Source organism: Hyla sarda, chromosome 11 (genome assembly GCF_029499605.1).
Source record: "Hyla sarda isolate aHylSar1 chromosome 11, aHylSar1.hap1, whole genome shotgun sequence".
Taxonomy (NCBI): Eukaryota; Metazoa; Chordata; class Amphibia; order Anura; family Hylidae; genus Hyla; species Hyla sarda.
In genome coordinates this window covers 37474052-37496529 of record NC_079199.1, presented here as the reverse complement: position 1 = coordinate 37496529, position 22478 = coordinate 37474052, and the positions used below count along the sequence as shown (strand labels likewise).

The 22478-nt window shown below is 44.2% G+C and overlaps 1 protein-coding gene across 1 annotated transcript in view; it reads left to right on the top strand.

The window, feature by feature from the left end:
- Positions 1-22478, top strand: part of ACTR10 (actin related protein 10) — a 46083-nt gene that overhangs the window by 22403 nt on the left and 1202 nt on the right. Inside the window, exons 4-12 of the mRNA XM_056545876.1 lie at positions 12943-13051; positions 15025-15132; positions 15578-15645; positions 16791-16870; positions 16990-17025; positions 18957-19036; positions 19272-19345; positions 19927-20008; positions 20748-20949. Coding sequence (XP_056401851.1) covers positions 12943-13051; positions 15025-15132; positions 15578-15645; positions 16791-16870; positions 16990-17025; positions 18957-19036; positions 19272-19345; positions 19927-20008; positions 20748-20949 — 839 coding nt within the window. The remainder of the gene's footprint in view (positions 1-12942; positions 13052-15024; positions 15133-15577; positions 15646-16790; positions 16871-16989; positions 17026-18956; positions 19037-19271; positions 19346-19926; positions 20009-20747; positions 20950-22478) is intronic.

The window sequence follows — 22478 nt, the reverse complement described above, 5'->3', positions numbered from 1 at the left end:
GAATATGTCACGAACAAACAATCTCGGAATCAGAATGATAAGTAAAAGCATCCCAGAGTTATTAATGTTTAAAGTGACAGTGTTCAGATTTTCAAAAAAATGCCCAGGTCCTGAAGGTGAGAATGGGCTGGGTCATGAAGGGGTTAAGGGCCAGGCCATCTTATACCTCAGGACCAGAGCGTTTTTTGCACATCTGACCACTGTCACTTTAAACATTAATAACTCTGTAATGCTTTTAGTTATCAATCTGATTCCGAGATTGTTTTTTCGTGACATATTCTACTTTAACATAGTGGTAAAATTTTATGGTAACTTGCATCCTTTCTTGGTGAAAAATCCCAAAATTTGATGAAAAAATTGAAAATGTTTTCTTTTTCTAACTTTGAAGCTCTCTGCTTGTAAGGTAAATGGATATTCCAAATAAAAAAACATTTGATTCACATATGCAATATGTCTACTTTATGTTTGCATCATAAAATTGAGAAGTTTTTACTTTTGGAAGACACCAGAGGGCTTCAAAGTTCAGCAGCAATTTTCCAATTTTTCACAAAATTTTTAAACTCACTATTTTTCAGGGACCAGTTCAGGTTTGAAATGGATTTGAAGGGTCTTCATATTAGAAATACCCCACAAATTACCCCATTATAAAAACTGCACCCCCCAAAGTATTCAAAATGACATTCAGTCAGCATTTTAACCCTTTAGGTGTTTCACAGGAATAGCGGCAAAGTGAAGGAGAAAATTCACAATCTTCATTTATTGCACTCGCATGTTCTTGTAGACCCAATTTTTAAATTTTTACAAGGGGTAAAAGGAGAAGATTTATACTTGTATTTCTCTCGAGTAAGCACATACCTCATATGTCTATGTAAAGTGTTCGGCGGGCGTAGTAGAGGGCTCAGAAGCGAAGGAGCGACAAGGGGATTTTGGAGAGTACGTTTTTCTGAAATGGTTTTTGGGGGGCATGTCGCATTTAGGAAGCCCCTATGGGGCCAGAACAGCAATTTCACATTTTTGCAAGGGTTAATAGCAGAAAATACCCCCCAAAATTTGTAACCCCCATCTCTTCTGAGTATGGAGGTAGCCCATAAGTTGACCTGAAGTGCGCTATGGGCGAACTACAATGCTCAGAAGAGGAGGAGTCATATTTGGCTTTTTGAGAGCAAATTTTGCTCGGGGGGCATGTCGCATTTAGGGAGCCCCTGTGGTGCCAGAACAGCAAAAAAAAACACATGGCATACCATTTTGGAAACTAGACCCCTTGAGGAACGTAACAATGAATAAAGTGAGCCTTAATACCCCACAGGGGTTTCACGACTTTTGCATATGTAAAAAAAAATAAAAAAAATTTCACAAAAATGTGTGTTTCCCCCCAAATTTCAAATTTTTGCAAGGGTTAATAGCAGAAAATACCCCCCAAAATTTGTAACCCCATCTCTTCTGAGTATGGAAGTACCCCATAAGTGGACGTCAAATGCACTACGGGAGCGCTACAATGCTCAGAAGAGAAGGAGTCACATTTGCAAATTTTGCTGAAATGGAGGGGACATGTCGCATTTAGGAAGCCCCTATGGTGCCAGGACAGAAAAAAAATAAACACATGGCATACTATTTTGGAAACTGCACCCCTCAAGGAATATAACAAGGGGTACAGAGAGCCTTAACACCCCACAGGTGTTTGATAAATATTCATGAAGTGGGATGTGAAAATGAAAAATTTGATTTTTTTTTTTACACTAAAATGCTGGGGTTACCCCAAACTTTTCATTTTCACAAGTGGTAAAAGGATAAAATGTCATTGTAAATGTGTAAATACATTTCTTTGGAGTAAGTACATACCTCAAGTCTGGGCGTAAACAGCATGCACACCGGTCTCAGAGGTGCCGGAGATCAGTCAGGGTCCTTGAGCTTTGGCTTTCTCCTATGGAGCCAGAACAGTGGGACCCCCCCTCAAGGGGCATTACATGGGGTAAATAACTGGGGTACACTAAGTAACTAAAATGGGGTACAGTGGGACATAAAATTATAAAACAGATTATGTTCCCAGAATGAAAAAAACAAAAAAATATGCCTGCCCCAAACCCTATGCTCTGAATCATCATTCTGGAATGTGATATGTGTTGCCGTCCCTAACTTGTTGCCTCAAATGCGCACCCCGCTCAGGTGGAGAGAGAGCGCTGCGCATTTGAGGCAACATAAAAAGTCCCCGATGATGGTGACTCAGTGACCCATGACCCATTTTTTATTAAAAAAAAAAATACCCCCAGAGGTCTTATCAGTTTTTTATTTTTTATTTATTTTTTTTGGATTAAATATTTTTTTGGGCAATTTAGTGGTTTTATGGGGTTAAAACTTGGAATGTACTCTGGACTTGGTACATTTTGGTCAAATTGTGGAAAATTAAAATGAAGAGGGAAAATTTAGAACTCCATGGAAGTGTGATACTCCCTGAAGCAATCCTTAATGCAGAGGCCCGGATTATCTGGGCAAGTGTCACATTGAGTGGTGGTGTCCTTCCGAATCCCCCTCTTGTAACACACTCTGCATCTTTTCTGGGCTCGTCCCTTCTTTCCAGTGTGGGGGACCTCACCTGGAAAGTGTTGGCCTGGGACGATCCTGGCACCTATTACTTCAGTTCCTTGGGAAGCCCGGCCTGCTCTTTCCCGGTCGCCAAAGATCAGGACCTTTAGGACTTCTTGGAACTGGAGGAATATCCCTGTGTTGCCAGCGTACTGGGACAGTACAAAAGAGTTGTACATGGCAACCTGTACCATGTAGACCGCAACTTTCTTGTACCATACCCGTGTTTTCCGCATGGCGTTATATGGCTTGAGGACTTGATCAGAAAGATCAACTCCCCCCATATACCGATTGTAGTCCAGAATCCAATCGGGCTTGAGGACCGGTGTTGTGGTACCTCGCACAGGGACAGGTGAGCTGCCGTTGCCATGAATAGTGGTCAGCATAAGGACATCCCTCTTATCCTTATACTTGACCAGCAACAGGTTTTCATGGGCAAGGGCACGGGGCTCACCCTTGGGAATAGGTGTCTTAACAAAATTTAGAGGGAGGCCTCTCTGGTTTTTCCGCACTGTCCCACAAGCGGACGTGGATCTGGCGGCAAGGGATGTGAAGAGAGGGATGCTGGTATAAAAGTTGTCCACGTACACGTGGTAACCTTTATCCAGCAATGGGTGCACAAGCTCCCAAACGATTTTCCCGCTAACACCCAGAGTGGGGGAACAATCTGGGGGTTCAATACGGGAATCTCGTCCCTCATGCACTCTAAACTTGAGAGCGTACCCGGAGGTACTCTCACAAAGTTTATAGAGCTTCATGCCATACCGCGCCCGCTTCGAGGGAATATACTGGCGGAAGATGAGTCTCCCCTTAAAACTGATAAGAGACTCGTCAACAGAGAGCTCCCTGAGGGGTACATAGGCCTCCAAAAATTTGGCCCCTAAGTGATCGATGACCGGCCTCACTTTGTAAAGCGGGTCATAGGCGGGATCACCTCGGGGTGGACATGCCGCATTATCTGCATAATGCAGGCATTTCCAAATGGCCTCGAACCGCCTCCGTGTCATAACCATACTGTAAAGCGGGGTCTGGTAGAGGATGTCCCCGCTCCAGTACTGTCTGACACTTGGCTTTTTGACCAGGCCCATATGCAGCAAGAGGCCCCAAAATGTCCTCATCTCTGCTGCATTAATGGCGCACCATTCATTGGACCAGGCCAAAACAGAATCGGGGTGGTGGGCGATGAACTGCATGGTGTACGGAGATCTGCTCCACCATGTGATTGACAAAACTGTCACTGAAAAAATAACTGAAATAGTAAATTTCAGTGAATCCAGAATTGTCAATCCGGATTCTGGAGTCGCCAACAAATTCCGGAACCCGTGGCTTATAACCCTCTGGGGGTCTCCAGACAGGTTCACCGGAAGGGGGCTCCGGTAAACATGTCTGGGGGGGTCGGACTCCTAGTACGAGCGGCATCACCACTCGCACTAGTGCCGGCCACTGGGCCACTATCATGGCGGCGTCTCTGCCGCCGTGCAGGGGGCTCATCATCAGTACTAGATGATGAGGAGGACGATAAAGAACACAGAAATGTGTTGGATCTTCATCGTCCTTACTGACCGATTCGGAGTCGGAGGCAAGAAAAGCGTATGCCTCCGCTACCGAAAATGCCCGGCGAGCCATCACCTTTTTTTCTACGGTGGTGGGGGGGAGGGTAGTGTGTGTGTGTGTGTGTGTGTGGGGGGGGGGGGGGGTTTATGTACTGTGTGTGCTTGGTGTATACTAATATATAACGGTGTGTGATTAGAAATCACACACAGTTATATGGGGGGGAAAAAATGCTGCAGCCCCCCAAAAAATAGAGGGGGGGCTAATGCAGCGCCCTGAACCCCTAATAGGGCCCGGGTCACACTGAAAAACTGCAGAAGACCGTTGGGGACCTATTAGGGGGTCAGGGGGGGGGGATTTTTTTTTTACTTTATTTTTTACTATTTAACCTACCTTTCCCTGGGCTGTATGCTTTCCCTGATCTATGGGGGGCTTCTTTTCTTCTCTGGGGGCTCCGATCTCGGCAGAGGGGGGGTCCTGGCCTTCCTCCAGCAGCTCTGACTGAACTCAGCCAGCGGCCGGAGCTGCGGGAAGATGCTGTTAACCCCTCCCCTGCCGGCTGCTATTGGCTGGACGATCGCCCAGCCAATAGCAGCGATCCTGGGGGGTGGCGAAATCGCCACCTCCCCATAGATACAGTGGGTGATAGGGGGTGTATCATACACCCCCGATCACCTTGTATCTCCGGGTCAGCGGGTTGCACGTGACCCGCATCGCCGGAATAGCCGCAAATCGCATGTGTGAATTCACATGCGATTTGCGGCGATCGCCGACATGGGGGGGGGGGGGGTCTGATGACCCCCCTGGGCATTTTCACAGGATGCCTGCTGAATGATTTCAGCAGGCATCCCGGTCCGATCCCCGCCCGGCGCACAGCGGGGACCAGAACTGCCAATGACGTAAATGTACGTCCTCGGTCCTTAAGACCCAGGGTGTCGGGCGTACCGTTACGTCATGGGTCCTGTAGGGGTTAAAGGGGTACTCCACTGGGGGGGAAATTTTTTATTTTATTTTTTATCAACTGGTGCCAGAAAGTTTAAACGGATTTGTAAATTACTTCTATTAAAAAATCTTAATCCTTCCAGTACTTATCCACTTCTGTATGATCCATGGGAAGTTCTTTTCTTTTTGAATTTCTTTTGTCTGACCACAGTGCTCTCTGCTGACACCTCTGTCCAGTTTAGGAACTGTCCGGAGTAGAAGCAAATCCCCAAGGAAAACCTCGCTTGCTCTTGACAGTTCCTGACATGGACATGGTCAGCAGAGAGCACTGTGGTCAGACAAAAGAAATTCAAAAAGAAAAGAACTTCCTGTTGATCATAACAGCAGTTGATAAGTGCTGGAAGGATTAAGATTTTTAAGTAAAAGTAATTTACAAATCTGTTTAATTTTCTGGCACCAGTTGATTTAAAAAACAAATAATGGAGTAGAGAACCCCTTTTAACTCCTGTTAAGATTGTCAATACCAACTACAAAAAAAAAGCAGTGAAAAGCAACTATAGCACCTAAGCTGTTAGTCAGAGGTGGGTGATGCATCTATTACCCCACTAGCGCCACCTCTTGAGCATCTTTCCTTAGAACACTGCATTGCACAATTCTCCTACGATTCCTCCTGAGGATGTATGAAATAATTGACACCTGGATGTTACCATTTCTATTGTCAAAGGGTCACAGTCCCCTCTGATTGGACAGTTTTAGATCATGTAGGGACACGATCCCAATGAGTTACATGCTGTTGTTTGTACATTTCTAAGAGGAATAACAGTAATGGCAGGCACCATGCAGAGCTCTAAAAATAGATGCTCCATAATTGGCCTTTCATAAAAAATACAAATATTTTCGACAAAAGACATATTAGGAGAGATGAATAAGGGGACATCATACGGGGACATCATACCTGTTAGAGTACCTATCATGAACTAAACTGTCCCTTATCCCCACCCCCTCATCTGTCCCTTACTCTACCTGACACTAACCTCAAAAAAACACCTTTGTACCTTTTCTCTCCTCTGCTCACTTTGCAGTCCGTGTGGAGGGAGGAAGGGGGCGTGGCCTGCCCTTCCTCCTCTATGCTGCTATCCCTGCATGCATAGAGACTCCTAGTGGTCATATTTTAGAATGAAAAAAATATATATATAAACATTATAGATAATTACATGCAATTAGAAAGTTGTTAGGGAGACATTAATGAACAATATATTAAGTTTTTATGATAGGTACTCTTTAATATCCAGCACACTGATCACCGTATTGCCGTGCAGAGCGGTATCTTCTTTTCCTCAGTGAGCTGTTTGTCATTAATGTCTGTCAGTACCGGTATTGTCATCCACAGGTGCTTCCAGAGAGATAATCCACTTCTCCCAGCCCTTGGACAGTGTAGTTAGTGCCTTGCGGCCTCCAGGATAATTGCCTCACCGATCTGTTATTTTCCCTGGTGGCAGGCATAGAATATCAATGTTTAGCTGGGCATTGATGGTATGAACGGTGGTGGTAATTTCAGTTCATCCAGTTTTGCCCAGTCAATGTCTCTAAAAAAGGGGTGTGATCTTATGCAGCCCTGATATCCCAGTCTTTCCTTTGGCTCTTCATTCATCAGCTCCTTCAAAATGGCTTCAACACTGCTGTCAAGTTGATATTGTGACAGTTCAGAGATTTTGCACTTGAGGCGTTCTTGTCTTGTTGTTAACTGGAAGATAACTACCCCAAAGGAGTACCAATCTGCTGCAATATTGTATACTTTTCTTGCGATAACCTCTGGGGCTACATATCCACGGGTTCCGGCATATCCTGTGATACCCTCTGTTTGTTTTAGGGCAAGGCCAAAGTCGCTGATGCGTAAGTGGCCAGTGCAGTCTATGAGAATGTTCTCCGGTTTTATGTCCCTGTGGATAAAGCCTTTGCCATGAAGAAACTGCAGGCCAGATGTAATTTCGGCTGCGTAGAATGTGGCATCGGCAGTAGGGAGACATCCTTTCTTTTTCAGGAGGCCATGTAGATCTCCCCCAGAGGCAAAGTCCATAAAAAAGCACCATTTTTTTTCAAATGGAATTGACAAACAACAGTGTATTAAGAAAGGGCTACCTGCAGCAAGTTGTAAAACTTCTTTCTCTACATCAATCCTTCTTCTTGCCGATGCTGAGGAGCCTTCTTCCACAATTTTAACTGCTAGCGTCTTATTTAAGACTTCATCCTTGACTTTTAACACTTGTCCAAAGCCGCCCTTTCCGATATAAGACTCGTAGGTAAACCTACTCTTGGTGATGGTATCATTACCTGCAGAGTAGTCACCGCTTGGTCCTGGTCTGGGCTCTTTGTCCTGTACTTCAGCCTGTGATCCACATTTTCGGATCTTCTTGGCTGGTCCATCCAGGCTGTTATCTGCCCTTTTCCTTTTTCTTCCACCGTCCTTTATGTCCAGACGTGGCTTCTTTTTCAGGGGCTCTGATGGTGATAGCTCCTCTCTACGCCTTTTTCTCCCTCCCTTTGAATTCAGGGCTTCTTGGTGGTGATTTGAAGACCCCATATTACAAAAACGCATAAAAAATGCTCAGCCGTACAATAGCACGTGTGCTCTCAACACCCTCCAAAAGAACACTGAGCGGGTGTCCAGGATCACAGATGTGATGTCATAAGAGAACATAGCGATGACAGTGGACTGGTAGACTAGTATGACCATGTTGATATCAGTATATAGGGGGGAATTTATCAAGGCTTGAATTGCAGTATTTGGCATTAAAAAGTCAACATTTTTAGCGCAGGTTTCATTTTGGTAATATAAGTAAATAAATAAAAATTTGCTCAAAAATAGCCACTTTTTTATGCCCGTTTCCTGGTGTAAGCATTAATAAATTCCCCCAGTAATAAGATTACCATGACTGGGCTTCTGCATAAGCTTCAGTGTCATCTTCTTAAACCAATGGATATTGGGAGGATCAACAGCTTCTAAGTCAGTGGTCTCAAACTGTGGCCCTCCAGATGTTGCCAAACTTCCATCCCCAGCATGCCTGGATAGCTGTTGAAGTTTTGCAACATCTGGAGGGCCACAGTTTGACACCACTGATCTAAGTGAATGTCAGTATTACTGGTTATTACAGTATTACTAGTTGCAGGCCAGATCCGACAGTTACTGACTGGTAACCGGCATGCGCTCATCCACCAGCATCAGTGGGATCATCCATTGTACATTTTTCATATTCTCCAAGTAATAGATGTATACCAAACAGAACATATCTTCCTGTAACACCAAATGTTGTTGCGTTTTTTTTTATTGCCAGAAAAACTGTGATTAGACATGCCTACATAAAACCTAATTTCTAATAGTTATCGGGGTAAAACGTATACAAAAAAACTCACACTATAAAGTACCCTATTGCCTGTGTGCATACAACCTAACAGGGTTATTTACATAGCATGTATGAATCAAAAAAATGCCCCTTCTCCTTAATGATAGCGTTATAGTTATTGCCCCAATATCGCTTGACATGAACAATCTGTAATCGTACCGTGGTGCCTCACTGTCCCTGCTCTGTCTAAGCTTGCCCTATATGTATAGAAGTATCAGAGTACACTCACCCTAGATAAGGGACTCACCCTGATTGTGTTTCACGTGACTCTGGCCTCTGTCCTAGAAAGGGTGACCTTAGTTACTCTGGTATGTTCCCCCTAGCCTCAGATGTCCCTAAAATATAAATTGTTTAGAGATACAGTGCTACAGATTGGCAAGGTGCTTCAAATAGGTAAATTACATAGATTACATAGCCTATAGATAAAGAACACTGGCTGGGAAACACTGATCTAGTAGATCCTTCCATTTACCACAATTTACAGTACAATCCGAGTGGATTGGGATTTTCAAAGCTTATTCACATATATGGGACCTTTTACAATGCTTTTATCTTTAAACCTGCAGCATAGTAACATAGTTCATAAGGTTAAAAAAAAGACCAGAATCCGTCGAATCCGAATCCGAGTTGATCCAGAGGAAGACAAAAAAACCCTCATTTTAGATGTAAAAATTTCTTCCCGACTCCAAATATTGCATCCGAATAAATCCCTGGATCAACCTTTTGTCCCTATAAATCTAGTATACATAACCTGTAATGTTATTACCAGGGGCGGACGTGGTCCAAGGGCCCGAACGTGAAAGGGGCCCGCAGCCCGCCAGCTGTCACATATTATCACAAGAATTTTTTTTTTTTACTAACCCCTTAAGGACCAAACCCATTTTCACTTTAAGGACCAGAGCGTTTTTTGCACATCTGACCACTGTCACTTTAAGCATTAAGAACTCTGGGATGCTTTTAATTTTCTTTCTGATTCAGAGATTGTTTTTTTTTTTTTTTTGTGACATATTCTACTTTGTTAGTGGTAACTTTTCGTCGATACTTGCAGAATTTCTTGGTGAAAAATTCCATCATTTCCTGAAGGAAAATAGACATTCTAAATAAATTATATATTGATTCACATATACAATATGCCTACTTAATATTTGCATCATGAAGTTGACATGTTTTTTTACTTTTGGATGACATCAGAGGGCTTCAAAGTTCAGCAGCAATTTTCCAATTTTTCACAAAAATCTAAATCTGAATTTTTCAGGGACCAGTTCAGTTTTGAAGTGGATTTGAAGGGCCTTCATGTTAGAAATATCCCCATAAATTAGCCCATTACAGAAACTGTACCCCTCAAAGTATTAAAAATTACATTCAGAAAGTTTGTTAACCCTTTAGGTGTTTCACAGGAATAGCAGCAAAGTGAAGGAGAAAATTCAAAATCTTCATTTTTTTTTTTTTTTTTGTTACTCTCATGTTCTTGTAGACCTAGTTTTTGAATTTTTACAAGGGTTAATAGGAGAAAAAGCCCCCCAAAATTTGTAACCCAATTTCCCTCGATTAAGTAAATACCTCATATTTGTATGTCAAGTGTTCAGCAGGCGCAGTAAAGGGCTCAGAAGGGAAGGAGCGACAATAGGATTTTCGAGAGTGAATTTTGCTGAAATGGTTTTTGGGGGGCATGTCTCATTTAGGAAGCCCCTATTGTGCCAGAACAGAAAAAAAAAGCACATGGCATACTATTTTGGAAACTACACCCCTCAAGGCATGTAACAAGGGGTCCAGTGAACCTTAACACCCCACAGGTGTTTGTTGACTTTTTGTTAGTCGGATGTGTAAATGAAGAAAACATTTTTTCACTAAAGTGCCTTTTTTTCCCCAAATTTACAATTTTTACAAAGGGTAATGGGAGAAAATGCCCCCAAAATGTGTTACCCCATGTCTTCTGAGTATGGAATTACCCCATGTTAGGATGTAAAATGCTCTGCCGGTGAACTACAATGCTCAGGAGAGATGCAAATTCTGCTGAAATGGTTTTTGGGGGGCATGTCACATTTAGGAAGCCCCTATGGTGCCAGAACAGCAAAAAATGCTGGTTTTTCACAAATTTTACATTTTTACAAAGGATAATAGGAGAAAATGCCCCCCAAAATTTGTAACCCCATTTCTTCTGAGTTTGGAATATAACCCATGTGTGGACGTCAAGTGCTTTGCTGGCGCACTACAATGCTCAGAAGAGGAGGAGCACCATTTAGATTTTGGAGAGAGAATTTGTTTGGAATGGTAGTCAGGGGCCATGTGCGTTTACAAAGCCCCCGGTGGTGCCAGAACAGTGGACCTCCCCCCTCACATTTGACCCCATTTTGGAAACTACACCCCTCACAGTGAGTATTTACACCCCACTGGCGTTTGACAGATATTGGAGCAGTGGGCTGTGCAAATGAAAAATTTATTTTTTTTCATTTTCACGGACCGCTGTTCCAAAAATCAGACACCTGTGGGGCGTAAATGCTCACTGCACCCCTTATTACATTATGTGAGGGGTGTAGTTTCCAAAATGGGGTCAGGTGTGTGTGTGTGTGTGTGTGTGTGTGTGTGTGTGTGTGTGTGTGGGGGGGGGGGGTGGGGGGGTCCATTGTTCTGGCACTATGGGGGCTTTGTAAACACACGTGGCCTTCAATTCCAGACAAATTTTCTTTCCAAAAGCCCAATGCCACTCCCTCTCTTCTGAACACTGTAGTGAACCTGCAGAGCACTTAACAGCCACACATGGGGTATGTTCTTACTCAGAGGAAATGGGGTTACAAATTTTGGGGGGCTTTTTTCCTATTTTCCCTTGTGAAAATTCTAAAAAAAAGAAATTAATTTTCCCATCCAACTTTAACGAAAATTCGTCAAACACCTGTGGTGTGTTAAGGCTCACTATACCCCTTGTTACGTTCCGTGAGGGGTGGAGTTTCCAAAATGGGGCACACGTCGGTATTTACTTTTTTCGGTTTATGTCAGAACCGCTGTAAAATCAACCACCCCTGTGCAAATCATCAATTTAGACCTCAAATGTACATAGTGCACTCTCACTCCTGTGCCTTGTTGTGCGTCCGCAGAACATTTTACGCCCACATATGGGGTATTTCCGTACTCAGAAGAAATTGCGTTACAAATTTTGGGGGTCTTTTTTCCTTTTACCGCTTGTGAAAATGAAATGTATGGGGCAACACCAGCATGTTAGTGTAAATTATTTTACACTAACAGGCTGGTGTGGACCACAACTTTTCCTTTTCATAAGGGTTAAAAGGAGAAAAAGCCCCCAATATTTGTAACTCACTTGCCTCGGAGTACGGAAATACCCCATATGTGCCCCAAACTGTTTCCTTGAAATAAGACTGGGCTTCGAAGTGAGAGAGTGCCATGCGCATTTGAGGACTAAATGAGGGATTTCATAGGGGTGTACATAGGGGTATTCTACGCCAGTGATTCCCAAACAGGGTACCTCCAGCTGATGTTGCTAGGCAACTCCTCCAGATGTTGCTAGGCAACTACTCACCGGCTTCCGTAGGATCGCCGCACCAGGGAGCCGCATCGCCGTCCTCTGCCGCCCGCCGTCGATCACAGATGAGTAAGTGGACCTCTGGCGCCGGTCACCGTTGCTTCCCCCGCTCTGTCCGGACTACATTCGGTGGGCAGAGCGGGGGAACCAAACTCTAACCCCCCAATCTGCTATTGGTCGGTCGCTTCTGACCAACCAATAGCAAGGAAAGGAGGGGTGGCACCCCTGCCACCTCACTCCTATCCCTTCAGGGGGATCGTGGGTGTCTTGGACAACCCCGATCCCCCTTATTTTCCTGGTGACCGGAGACCCGTATGACCTGGAATCGCCGCAGATTGCCGCTGTGAATTCACGAGCGATTTGCAGCGATCACCGAAATGGGGGGCGGCCTGGGGAGTCTCAGGACCCCTCTGGGCATTGGCACGGGATGTTTGCCAATAGACATCAGCAGTCATCCCAGTCCAGTCCCCGCCTGCATACAGGTATGCCCTTGGTCCCTAAGTGGTTAAGGCAGAAATATTGCAGATAGTGATTTCCTCTGACAACATCGTGGACAACAAAGCTAAAGCAAGATGATGAATTACACTCGAACATATTAAGTGTTTTCCTGGCTTAAGTTCTACTTTCAGATGACCTTCCATAGATTTCCAGATTGTCATTAGTAATGAATATTTTTTATGGATTATTGTTATATGTGATGCCTGTATCTGAAGTCAAGCCAGAGGCAGTACTGTGACCTTTCTCGTATCATGCAGAACATAATACACATAACTGATCATTTTCCAATTACATGTCTTCAGATATTTGTAGAATTATCACATTTAGAACCTGAAGATTATATACAGATAAGCGGCACTACATAGATACTGCTCGTCCCTTCCTGCACAACTGTCTGTTACGGATAACTTTTGCAGTTGTTTATTTCTCTTTCAGGCACTTGTTGGTGAATCCTCGTGACCGCCGTGTTGTCTTGATAGAATCCGTACTATCTCCTTCCCACTTCAGAGAGACACTTACACGTGTTCTTTTTAAGTATTTTGAGGTAGGAAAGTCCACAAGCTTGTAAACTGTATTAAAGGGGTACTCCGGCCTTAAGACATCTTGTCCCCTATCCAAAGGATAGGGATAAGATGTCTGATCGTGGGGGTCCTGCCACAGGGGACCCCCGCAATTTCTCATGCAGCACCCGCCTGTCTCAGCTGCACGAAGCAATGATTGCTCAATGTCTGAAGACTCACGACCAAGGAGCCGGAGTATCGTGACGTCACGACTTCGCCTCCTTGTGACGCCCATATAGGCTTGCATTGAGGGAGCGAAGCGTGATCTCACAGGGGGTGGAGTTGTGACGTCAAAATACTCCGGCCCCGTGGTCGTAAGGGTTCAGACACGAAGCGATCATCGCTTCGTGCAGCTGAGACAGGTGGGTGTTGCATGAGAGATTGAGGGGGTCCCCAGCGGCAGGACCCCCGCGATCAGACATCTTGAACTCTTGTCTGTCTGGAACTCATGGGAGAGTAAGCGGTGAGCAAAAGATTTATGAATTAACGTCAGCACTCCAGATTTGCCATTATTTGCCGGGCTTCCCAAGACCCTGCCTACCCACAGCTGCTTCTGCATTCTGTGAAAGCCCGGTTCCTCAAGATGCGTTTCTTGTAAGAGGACAATGTCGGGAAGAAGACTTTTCAGAAAAGGCAGAACCTTCATGCGTCTCTGAGGGGATCGTAGCCCCTTAACATTCCAGGTAATTCTACACATGATGCGCTAAACACCCTTCCTGGCGCCAGGGGGAAGGAGAGGGCACATTGCAGGTTAAGTCCGCCTCATCCAACGTTCCCGCCTGGGTGCCAAGATCAGCCTGGAGCTGTGTTAAAGTAGAACGCATGGTATGTTCCAGCGTTTGTATTGTAGGAGTGATGAGCTTGACAAGGGCTGCCACCAGCATCTGGCGATCAGTGGGGGTGGATACAGAGATGTCCGGTGCGGCTGCCAGCCAGGGGTATCTGGAGAGGCCCTGATTGGGCTGGTGGCCCCTCAGCCAGGGTGAACAAAGGCTGGCTGTTAACCTCCATCACAATCATGTGGTTGCGCAGTCTGTACTGGTGGCTGTCCCAAGGGTGAAACAGCAGGAGTAGGACTGGGTGCCTGTGCCGTGGTGGAGGGGCCCAAGCGTTGACACCCCTTATTCAGAAACCTCTCCATGAAAGACAGATGAGGCACTGTGGGCTGGGACAAGAAAGGCACCTGGTGATGGCTGCCTAGGAGGGCTGGGGGGAGCAGATACTTCTTTGTGCTATGCGGAGCAAGTGGAGAAGCTTGCAGAGTCCCCTTAAGAGTGCTAGGGCTGAAGGCCGCAGGGAGAGCCTTGCATATTTCAGCCTGCTGTGCCCTGATGAGGAGGTTCAGTGAATATGGGGGATGGCCCCTTATAACTGTGCTGAGTCCAGAGTCCCCAGGTGTAGCCTGGCGAGAGCAGGGATACCTAGGCTGTCCCTCTTATATCAGGAGGCTAGATGCCCTGCTTCTTGCCTGGGATCCAGTCCGTCCCCTTCTCCAAAGTTGCGCCCGTACCTTTTAGTTTGCGCTGGCCAGGAGAGAGTCTGACGTGCAGCTCATTTAAGATGGCGGCTGCAGCTGCGCACAAGAAGAGGGTCGTCGGGAGCCACTGGACTGTGCGCCAATGAGAAGAATGAGAAGATGCTGCCTCAGCTCCGTACCTTCCCAGTGCGTCTGGGGACAGCCTGTCCCGTTCAGGGGGGTAAGTGCCCCGCTATGTAGCCAGTCCGGTACAGGTAGGGGGTCCGAAGTGCAGGAGCTCTGTCTCTGCACTCCTCACATGCCCGCGCTGGAACCGGAGTCCTGTAAGTCAGTTTTGTTTATTACAACAAAATAGAGATTTAATACCACACACAACTTGTGAACCGTCATGGTTTATTTAAAAATAAAATGTAGTCTAATGTGCATTTATTCTTCTGCTAGTAGCATTGTCAAATGTGACTAGATTCTTCTCTTTTGCAGGTTCCATCTGTGCTGTTTGCACCAGGACATCTGATGTCTCTCATGACGATTGGTATCAACTCTGCAATGGTCTTGGACTGTGGCTATCGAGAGACCCTTGTTCTACCTGTATCCTCTTCTGCCAGTGATTGTATATCCTCCTGAATGTGTACTGTTATTTGTTGCAGAGGAATATAGAATCAGATATCTGTACCACTAAATGGAGTTTCCCTGCACCTAAGATCCTGTTGACTGGTGTCCATTTTCCCTACAGCATTGCCAAAGGCCATTTTAAAAGTATTTTGGCCATTAGGATGGGGGGCGGCAAGTGTTTGACTATAGTTTTCAGTCGTCTTCTTTAATTCTGCATGCGCCTGCCGACATATTAGAGCTGTGATTTAGTTACTGTGTAGGCCAGTGTTCCCCAACCTGTGGATTTTCAGCTGGACTATACTTCTCTAAGCAGGTGCAGACAATTGGGATTAATAGTCACAGATTGGGAAACACTGCTATGTGCACCAGCTATATAGATACTTTAATATTCTGCATAAGTTTGATACTTAACACATGTTAGATATATGAGGGTATTCCAATTCTGAGCTGCTGGGGAGCTCTTCCCTTGGGTGGAAAAGCAATTCACAAGTAAGTATGGAAATATAAAGTTTTTGGTCACTGGTTCATTCTCTGTAGAAAAGAGAAATCTTGTTTCTTTGGATTTGCATTAACATTTTCTTGGATGTTTGGTTAACTCAATTTGACTGACATGCTGCAGACAATGATGTCAGGAAATGTATTTATTCATGTTGCTTATATAGAACTAACAAAGATGTCACCTAGTAGATGTAAATCAATACTTCCGTTACTCCAATTAGGCGATGAGGCTGGGACTTATAGTTCCACCCAAACTCTTTGCTTGTCTGACATAAACCACAGTCAAATTTAAACAACCTTCAAGATCACTTACAGAGCGGCACCACTATAGCTTTTTTTTTCCCAGTAAAAATGTTTTATTGTATACAAAATGTTTTACTTTTGGCTGCTAAGTCTATTGCCCAACCCAGGGTTATATGTTTTTGGCTTCTTTCAGGACAAGTGAGTTGGTGTGCCATATATTTTACATGCCTGTTATGTTTTCATTCTTGTCAAGGTGATCTAAGGAGAAAACAAACCGGGTGGAACTAAAAGTCTCAGCCTCATTACCTGTAACACTACCAGTATTACTTTTATACATATTATTTTACCTAAAGGAGAGATTCCTGGCAGACTGTGTGTTATGTGGCCACTTCGTCTCCTGGGATTACACCAAATAAATATCCGCAATAAATTGAGAAATCATCTGTAACAATATAAAATGCAACCCAATATCTCATATTCCTTAATATTCATTCCCATGAATGGACCAGTGTTGTTTCATGGTAGTCCTTCCACGAGGTGACGCTATTTACAGTTCTGGGTCCTGAGCAATAGTTTCACTCCGATTTTAGAGTGACCTGTCCCTACCCATCCCCACTATGTTCCTTTAATCCTATTTGGATGAAGTAAACGTTAAGTTTTAACCGTACCCGTGGGAGCTGGATTTTTTTGCCTGAGCAATAGTGCTCATATTCTCTAACAGAACTTATAAGTCTGTGACTTTTTAGTGGTTATTCAGCTACAACTCTTAGCATGTCAGGATATGTTGGTAGCTGTAGATCTTCAGCTGCTGTCGAGCCATAGGTTGGAGTTGGCTTCATCACTAAATGTGGATCTCTTTCTGTTTACTGATTTGCTCCCTGTTATGTGTGCAGAGAACTTGAGGCTCAGTTGTTGGAGCAGTGCACTGCCGACACCGGGACAGCCAAGGATCAGAGCCTCCCATCTGTAATGAGTAAGGAATCCTGTAGAATTCTTGCTTTTCTCTCTTTCTAGAAATGTGTTATATGCATGGGAGGAATTGTCACTGGGACTGCCTGTAATGTGTATTTTGTTTCTTCTGTACTTTTGTAGGCGGTGTACCAGAAGAAGTAGTGGAAGATATAAAAGGTAAGGGGGGCACTCTTATGTACAGTGATCCCTCAACTTACAATGGCCTCAACATACAATAGTTTCAACATACAATGTTTTTTTTCTGGACCATTGTAACTTGAAACCAGACTCAACATACAATGCTATGGAATCTGCGAAACGTGTCAATGGCTGGAAGAACCGACCAATCAGAATGGACATTCACTGGTAAAACCCCTGTATTCCTAAAGTGCATGCACTGACTGGTGTCTGGTAGCGCCCCCTACAGTACAGGAAGGTATTACATGTTCTGTACTCTTTACCTGTACCAGGGTTAGCTGCTCTTTTGGACACCAGGTGAGGGCGGCTCCATTTTCCTTTTTTTAGGAAATTGGGTGTTCTGTACAGGACCCTGAAGGAGCTTCTGTCCTCTACATAGACCAGTGTTTCCCAAAGAGGGTGCCTCCAGCGGTTGCAAAACTACAACTCCCAGCATGCCCGGACAGCCGGAGGCTGTCCGGGCATGCTGGGAGTTGTAGTTTTGCAACATCTGGGGGCACCCTGGTTGGGAAACACTGAAATAGATAGTGATTTACAGCTCCCAGCAGATCTTTCTTACTTTTATATGTAAGGATTTGCTTTATCTATATTAGTTATCTACTTATTTTTCTTTTATCCTCACTTTTTCCTATATTTGGATGAAATTTTGGTGGCTTCAGAACCAATTACCAGGTTTCCATAGAGTTATGGTCTCAACATACAATGGTCGTCCTGGAACCAATTAATATTGTAACTTGAGGGACCACTGTAATATCAATATATCTTATAAAAACAAGCAGAGGGTGGCTTGAGGAGATGGACAAGTGTACACATAAAAAAATTGACATTGCAAATTGAAGTATACATGCCTAATAACAGTAACTGAACTGGTTTATATAAATGAGTTCACGCACTGTAGTAAAGTGTAGATCAGAGTAGGAGAAAGTAGTGTATATACTTGTATTAAATTAAAGGGGTATTCCAGGCCAAAACTTTTTTTATATATCAACTGGCTCCGGAAAGTTAAACAGATTTGTAAATTACTTCTATTAAAAAATCTTATTCCTTCCAATAGTGATTAGCTTCTGAAGTTGAGTTGTTGTTTTCTGTCTAACTGCTCTCTGATGACTCACGTCCCGGGAGCTGTGCAGTTCCTATGGGGATATTCTCCCATCATGCACAGCTCCCGGGACGTGACATCATCATTGAGCAGTTAGACAGAAAACTTCAGAAGCTAATAACTATTGGAAGGATTACGTTTTTTTTTAATAGAAGTAATTTACAAATCTGTTTAACTTTCCGGAGCCAGTTGATATATATAACAAAAGGTTTTGCCTGGAATACCCCTTTAAGCAGACCACTAAGTGGACCCACACGGCTTCATTGGTGCACAAATTTATAGTAATACCCTCCATTTCGTCAATTTTGCTTAGTCAAAAAAGGTTTTTGCACTGCTAATTCCTATAATGCTGTAAAACTCTTGTGCGTAAACTCATTGGACAAGTGTTGCAAATGGGCCTTTAGGCTATTCTGTGTTAATGGAGGGTGGTGGTGGTGGTGGTGGTGGTGGTGGGGGGGGGGGGTCCACTGTTTAAGATCCTCATCTTTATCCAGAGCTGGGCAGTGATTACAAGGAGCATCTATAACTTTGGAGAACCTTTCCTTTCCTGCATTAGACTGACCATTTAAATGGACACTGTGTAATGTGTAACTTTCCCGGTGGTGGCGCTGCCGGGAAACTGAACTCAGACTACAGCAGATTGCTGGAGACCCTCCATAAACGGGCTATTGTCAGATAACCATTCTAAAAAATAAAAAAATGAAAAACATAAATGATCTAAAATTGGTATTAGAGTAGTGGTTCTGTTTTGAGCAGCTTTAGTAATGCTAATTTTGCTGATCCGAATTCTTACCTACTTTTCGGATTGCAGTTCGTATTTGTTTTGTAAGTGACTTGGAGCGAGGACTGAAAATCCAGGCTGCAAGATTTAACATTGATGGCAGCTCTGAGGTAGGTTTCTTGCATGTGCAATGCTTCATCATTGGAGGTGCAGATTTTCCAATATCATTTTCAGAGGGGGGGTTAGTTAGGCGGCACTAGTCAGGAATACGGTCGATCTGGCAGTAATATTCCTTAGAGACTGAGTGGCTGCCAAGGATATTCTGCAGAGCTCCATATTTTGCTAATGGATGGGTATAATACTTGAGAATAATCAATAGTTTAATTCAGTTTTTTTTTTTTCTAGCGCCCTGTGCCTCCTCCTGATGTCGATTACCCGCTGGACGGACACAAGATTCTGCACGTTAAAGGAGCTATCAGGTTTGATTGCGTTTATTATAAATATGTATATAATGGAGATAAATAAGGGTATGTTTATGGGTGAGGGAGAGTTTACAGTGGGTTTTAGGCATGTGACGTATACAAACTGTATATATAACCCAGTTCTGTATAGCAGGCAAGGGATGGATGATGGTGTCATTCTGTACAGCAGAAGTTTCTGGAGAAAACTTGAAGAGAAATGTGGTGGTTTATTTTTTTGGTTTTTATAAATAACTTTTACGAGGATAGGGCATGAGCAGAAAATAAGTACTGGGAAAACCATTGATAGTAAAGTTAATCTAACTCGTTATAGTCCACTACATTGTTTTCCAACCAGTGTGTCTCCAGCTATTGCAAAACTACAACTCTCAGCATGCCCAGACAGCCTTCGGCTGTCTGGGCATGCTGGAAGTTGTAGTTTTGCAACAACTGGTTGGAAAAACACTGATGTCCTAATTGGACTATTGGTTGTTCACATGACTAGCAAAATGACTGGCCCCTCCATTGGCAGTTTAGAGTTCACTCTCCATTGTTGATGCCACTATACTCATACATGGATATTGTGCTTTATACATTTACAGAGACTCTGTGGTTGAATTGCTGTTTGAGCAGGACAATGAAGAGAAGTCCGTCGCTACTTTAATACTGGACGCGCTCGTACAGGTAACACAACCTTCAGTCTTTATGTAAAATAAAAGTTTACTTGTAAAGTGTGAGCACTTTGCTGATCACAGGTTGTCACTTTACTAGCAGCGTTTAGTGTCGGGTGACGCTGCATCCTTCATTTTTCACAGTGAATTAAAATGTTCTGCTCAACTGAAGTGTTGGGAAGACCGAGCTATTAAACACACCGCAATGATACAGTATGACATGGGGTTGCATTTATATGGTCCATGGTTGAATTGATGACATTGGGGGATATTTATCAAAGGATTTAGACTGGTTTTTCCTGTCTAAATTTGTCGCACAAAAAGTCGCAGTCTAAATATGTGCGACTTTTTAGCGACTTTTGTTCTAGAGGATTTTTAGAACATGATGCATTCTAGTCTATTTTAGACAAAAATGCATTGGAAATTGAATTTATCAAAAGCGACTTTTCTGCGTCAAGTCGCATCGGCTGAAAGTACGCCAAAATGTCAGACCATGTTGGAGCAGGTTTAAATACAGTCTAAAGCATAGATCACAAAGTCAGTGCGCAGAATTTATCAAGAGCCGTGCACTTTTGATAAATTAGGCGCACAATAGACCGGCCTAACCCTCTGTAGTTTGGTCTATATTGATGCAGGAAATAGACAACTTTGAGAAATATTCCCCATTGTTCTTATTGTTTGTCACAAATAATTGTAGACTATTGCTCATTGCTTAAAATGAATGCGTATGACTTTGTCATCTTGTGTGCTAGTGTCCTATAGATACCAGGAAACAACTGTCTGAAAACATTGTGGTTACTGGAGGTACAGCAATGCTCCCAGGATTTCTTCACCGGTTAATGGCGGAGATCCGATACTTGGTAGAAAAGCCAAAATATAAAGAAGCCCTTGCCACCAAAACCTTCAGGGTTCACAATCCACCTTCAAAACCAAACTGTGTGGCCTGGCTGGGAGGTAATTTACAAGTTATTGCATTTGTTTACTACTTACTATCCGTTGGAACATAATTTGGGCTAAACTAAAGTCTTTGAATATATTAGAATTTTCCTGCTTTTGGTCAATCACTGACTACAGTGGGGATGCCATTAAGTCTGCCATGTGACCAATGTGACTAGTAATTGGCTATAATTATCCCATATTGATACATCCCACTGGATGGATGTACAGTGAGACCTATGTGGGACAACGGGACTGCACATGCAGTTTTTTTTAGAAAGCTGGACAACCTCTTAAAATGTATCTTTTGAAATGTTTTACAACTTACTAAAATATTTGTCCCTTAGGCTTGGAGTCACTTTTGCAACATTACCTTTCCGAGTTATCTGAGGGTAATGGTGGAGACCCAGAAAGCTAGAACTTAAGCTGTTTTTTTTTATTTATTTTTTTTCATGAAGTTATCCAGTAATAGAAACTGTGGTGACTACTTTACCCTTAGGAAAACCTTCCATGTATACTGCGGTTTAGAGTCACCAGGATTGGCTGCTAAGTGCTCACAGGATGTTGACTGTGTAGAATGGATTGGTATATTTTTACCGTATATACTTGAGTATAAGCCGACCCGAATATAAGCCGAGGCCCCTAATTTTACCCCAAAAACTACTATAAGCCTAGGGTGGGAAATACATCATCCCCCCCCCCCATGTAATCATCAAGCCCCCGTCATATTCCCCCCCCCCCCCCCCTTCATCATCACCGCCTGTCAATCCCTTCATCAGTGGTCTTCAACCTGCGGACCTCCAGATGTTGCAAAACTACAACTCCCAGCCGATGGCTGTCCGGGCATGCTGGGTGTTATAGTTTTGAAACCTTTGGAGGTCCGCAGGATGAAGACCACTGTGGCCTTCATCATACAGTCTCCCACCCCCACCCTTTTGTTTTGTATTCACCCCCCCCCTGTGGGAAGTTAAGGTGAGCTGGTCTGGGCCATCTATGCTGCAGGTACCGTCCGGTGGGGATGGTTAGTCATTGCGGGCTGTCCATTTTCACCGGGGGGGGGGGGGCCTCTTCTCCGCAGTTCGGGCCTGGACTAGTGACATTGCCTTGACGATGACCCACAGGCACGTTGCGCATGAACGTCCCTGTGTGTCTTCGTCAAGGCAACGTCACTACTCCGGGGCCGGGCCCCAAGCGCGGAGAAGAGGGGCCCCCCCCGGGTGAAAATGGACAGCCCGCAACGACTAACCATCCCCACCGGACAGTCCCTGCAGCATAGATGGCCCGGACCAGCTCACCCTAACTTCCAGCCGAGGGGAGGAGAGTACAAAACAAAGGGGGGGGGGGGGGATGATGACTAAGGCCGCAGTGGTCTTCAACCTGCGGAACTCCAGAGGTTTCAAAACTACAACAGCCAGCATGCCCGGACAGCCAGGCATGCTGGGAGTTGTAGTTTTGCAAAATCTGGAGGTCCGCAGGTTAAAGACCACTGATGAAGGGATTGACAGGCTGAGAGTTCACTCGAGTATAAGCCGAGGGGGCGTTTTCAG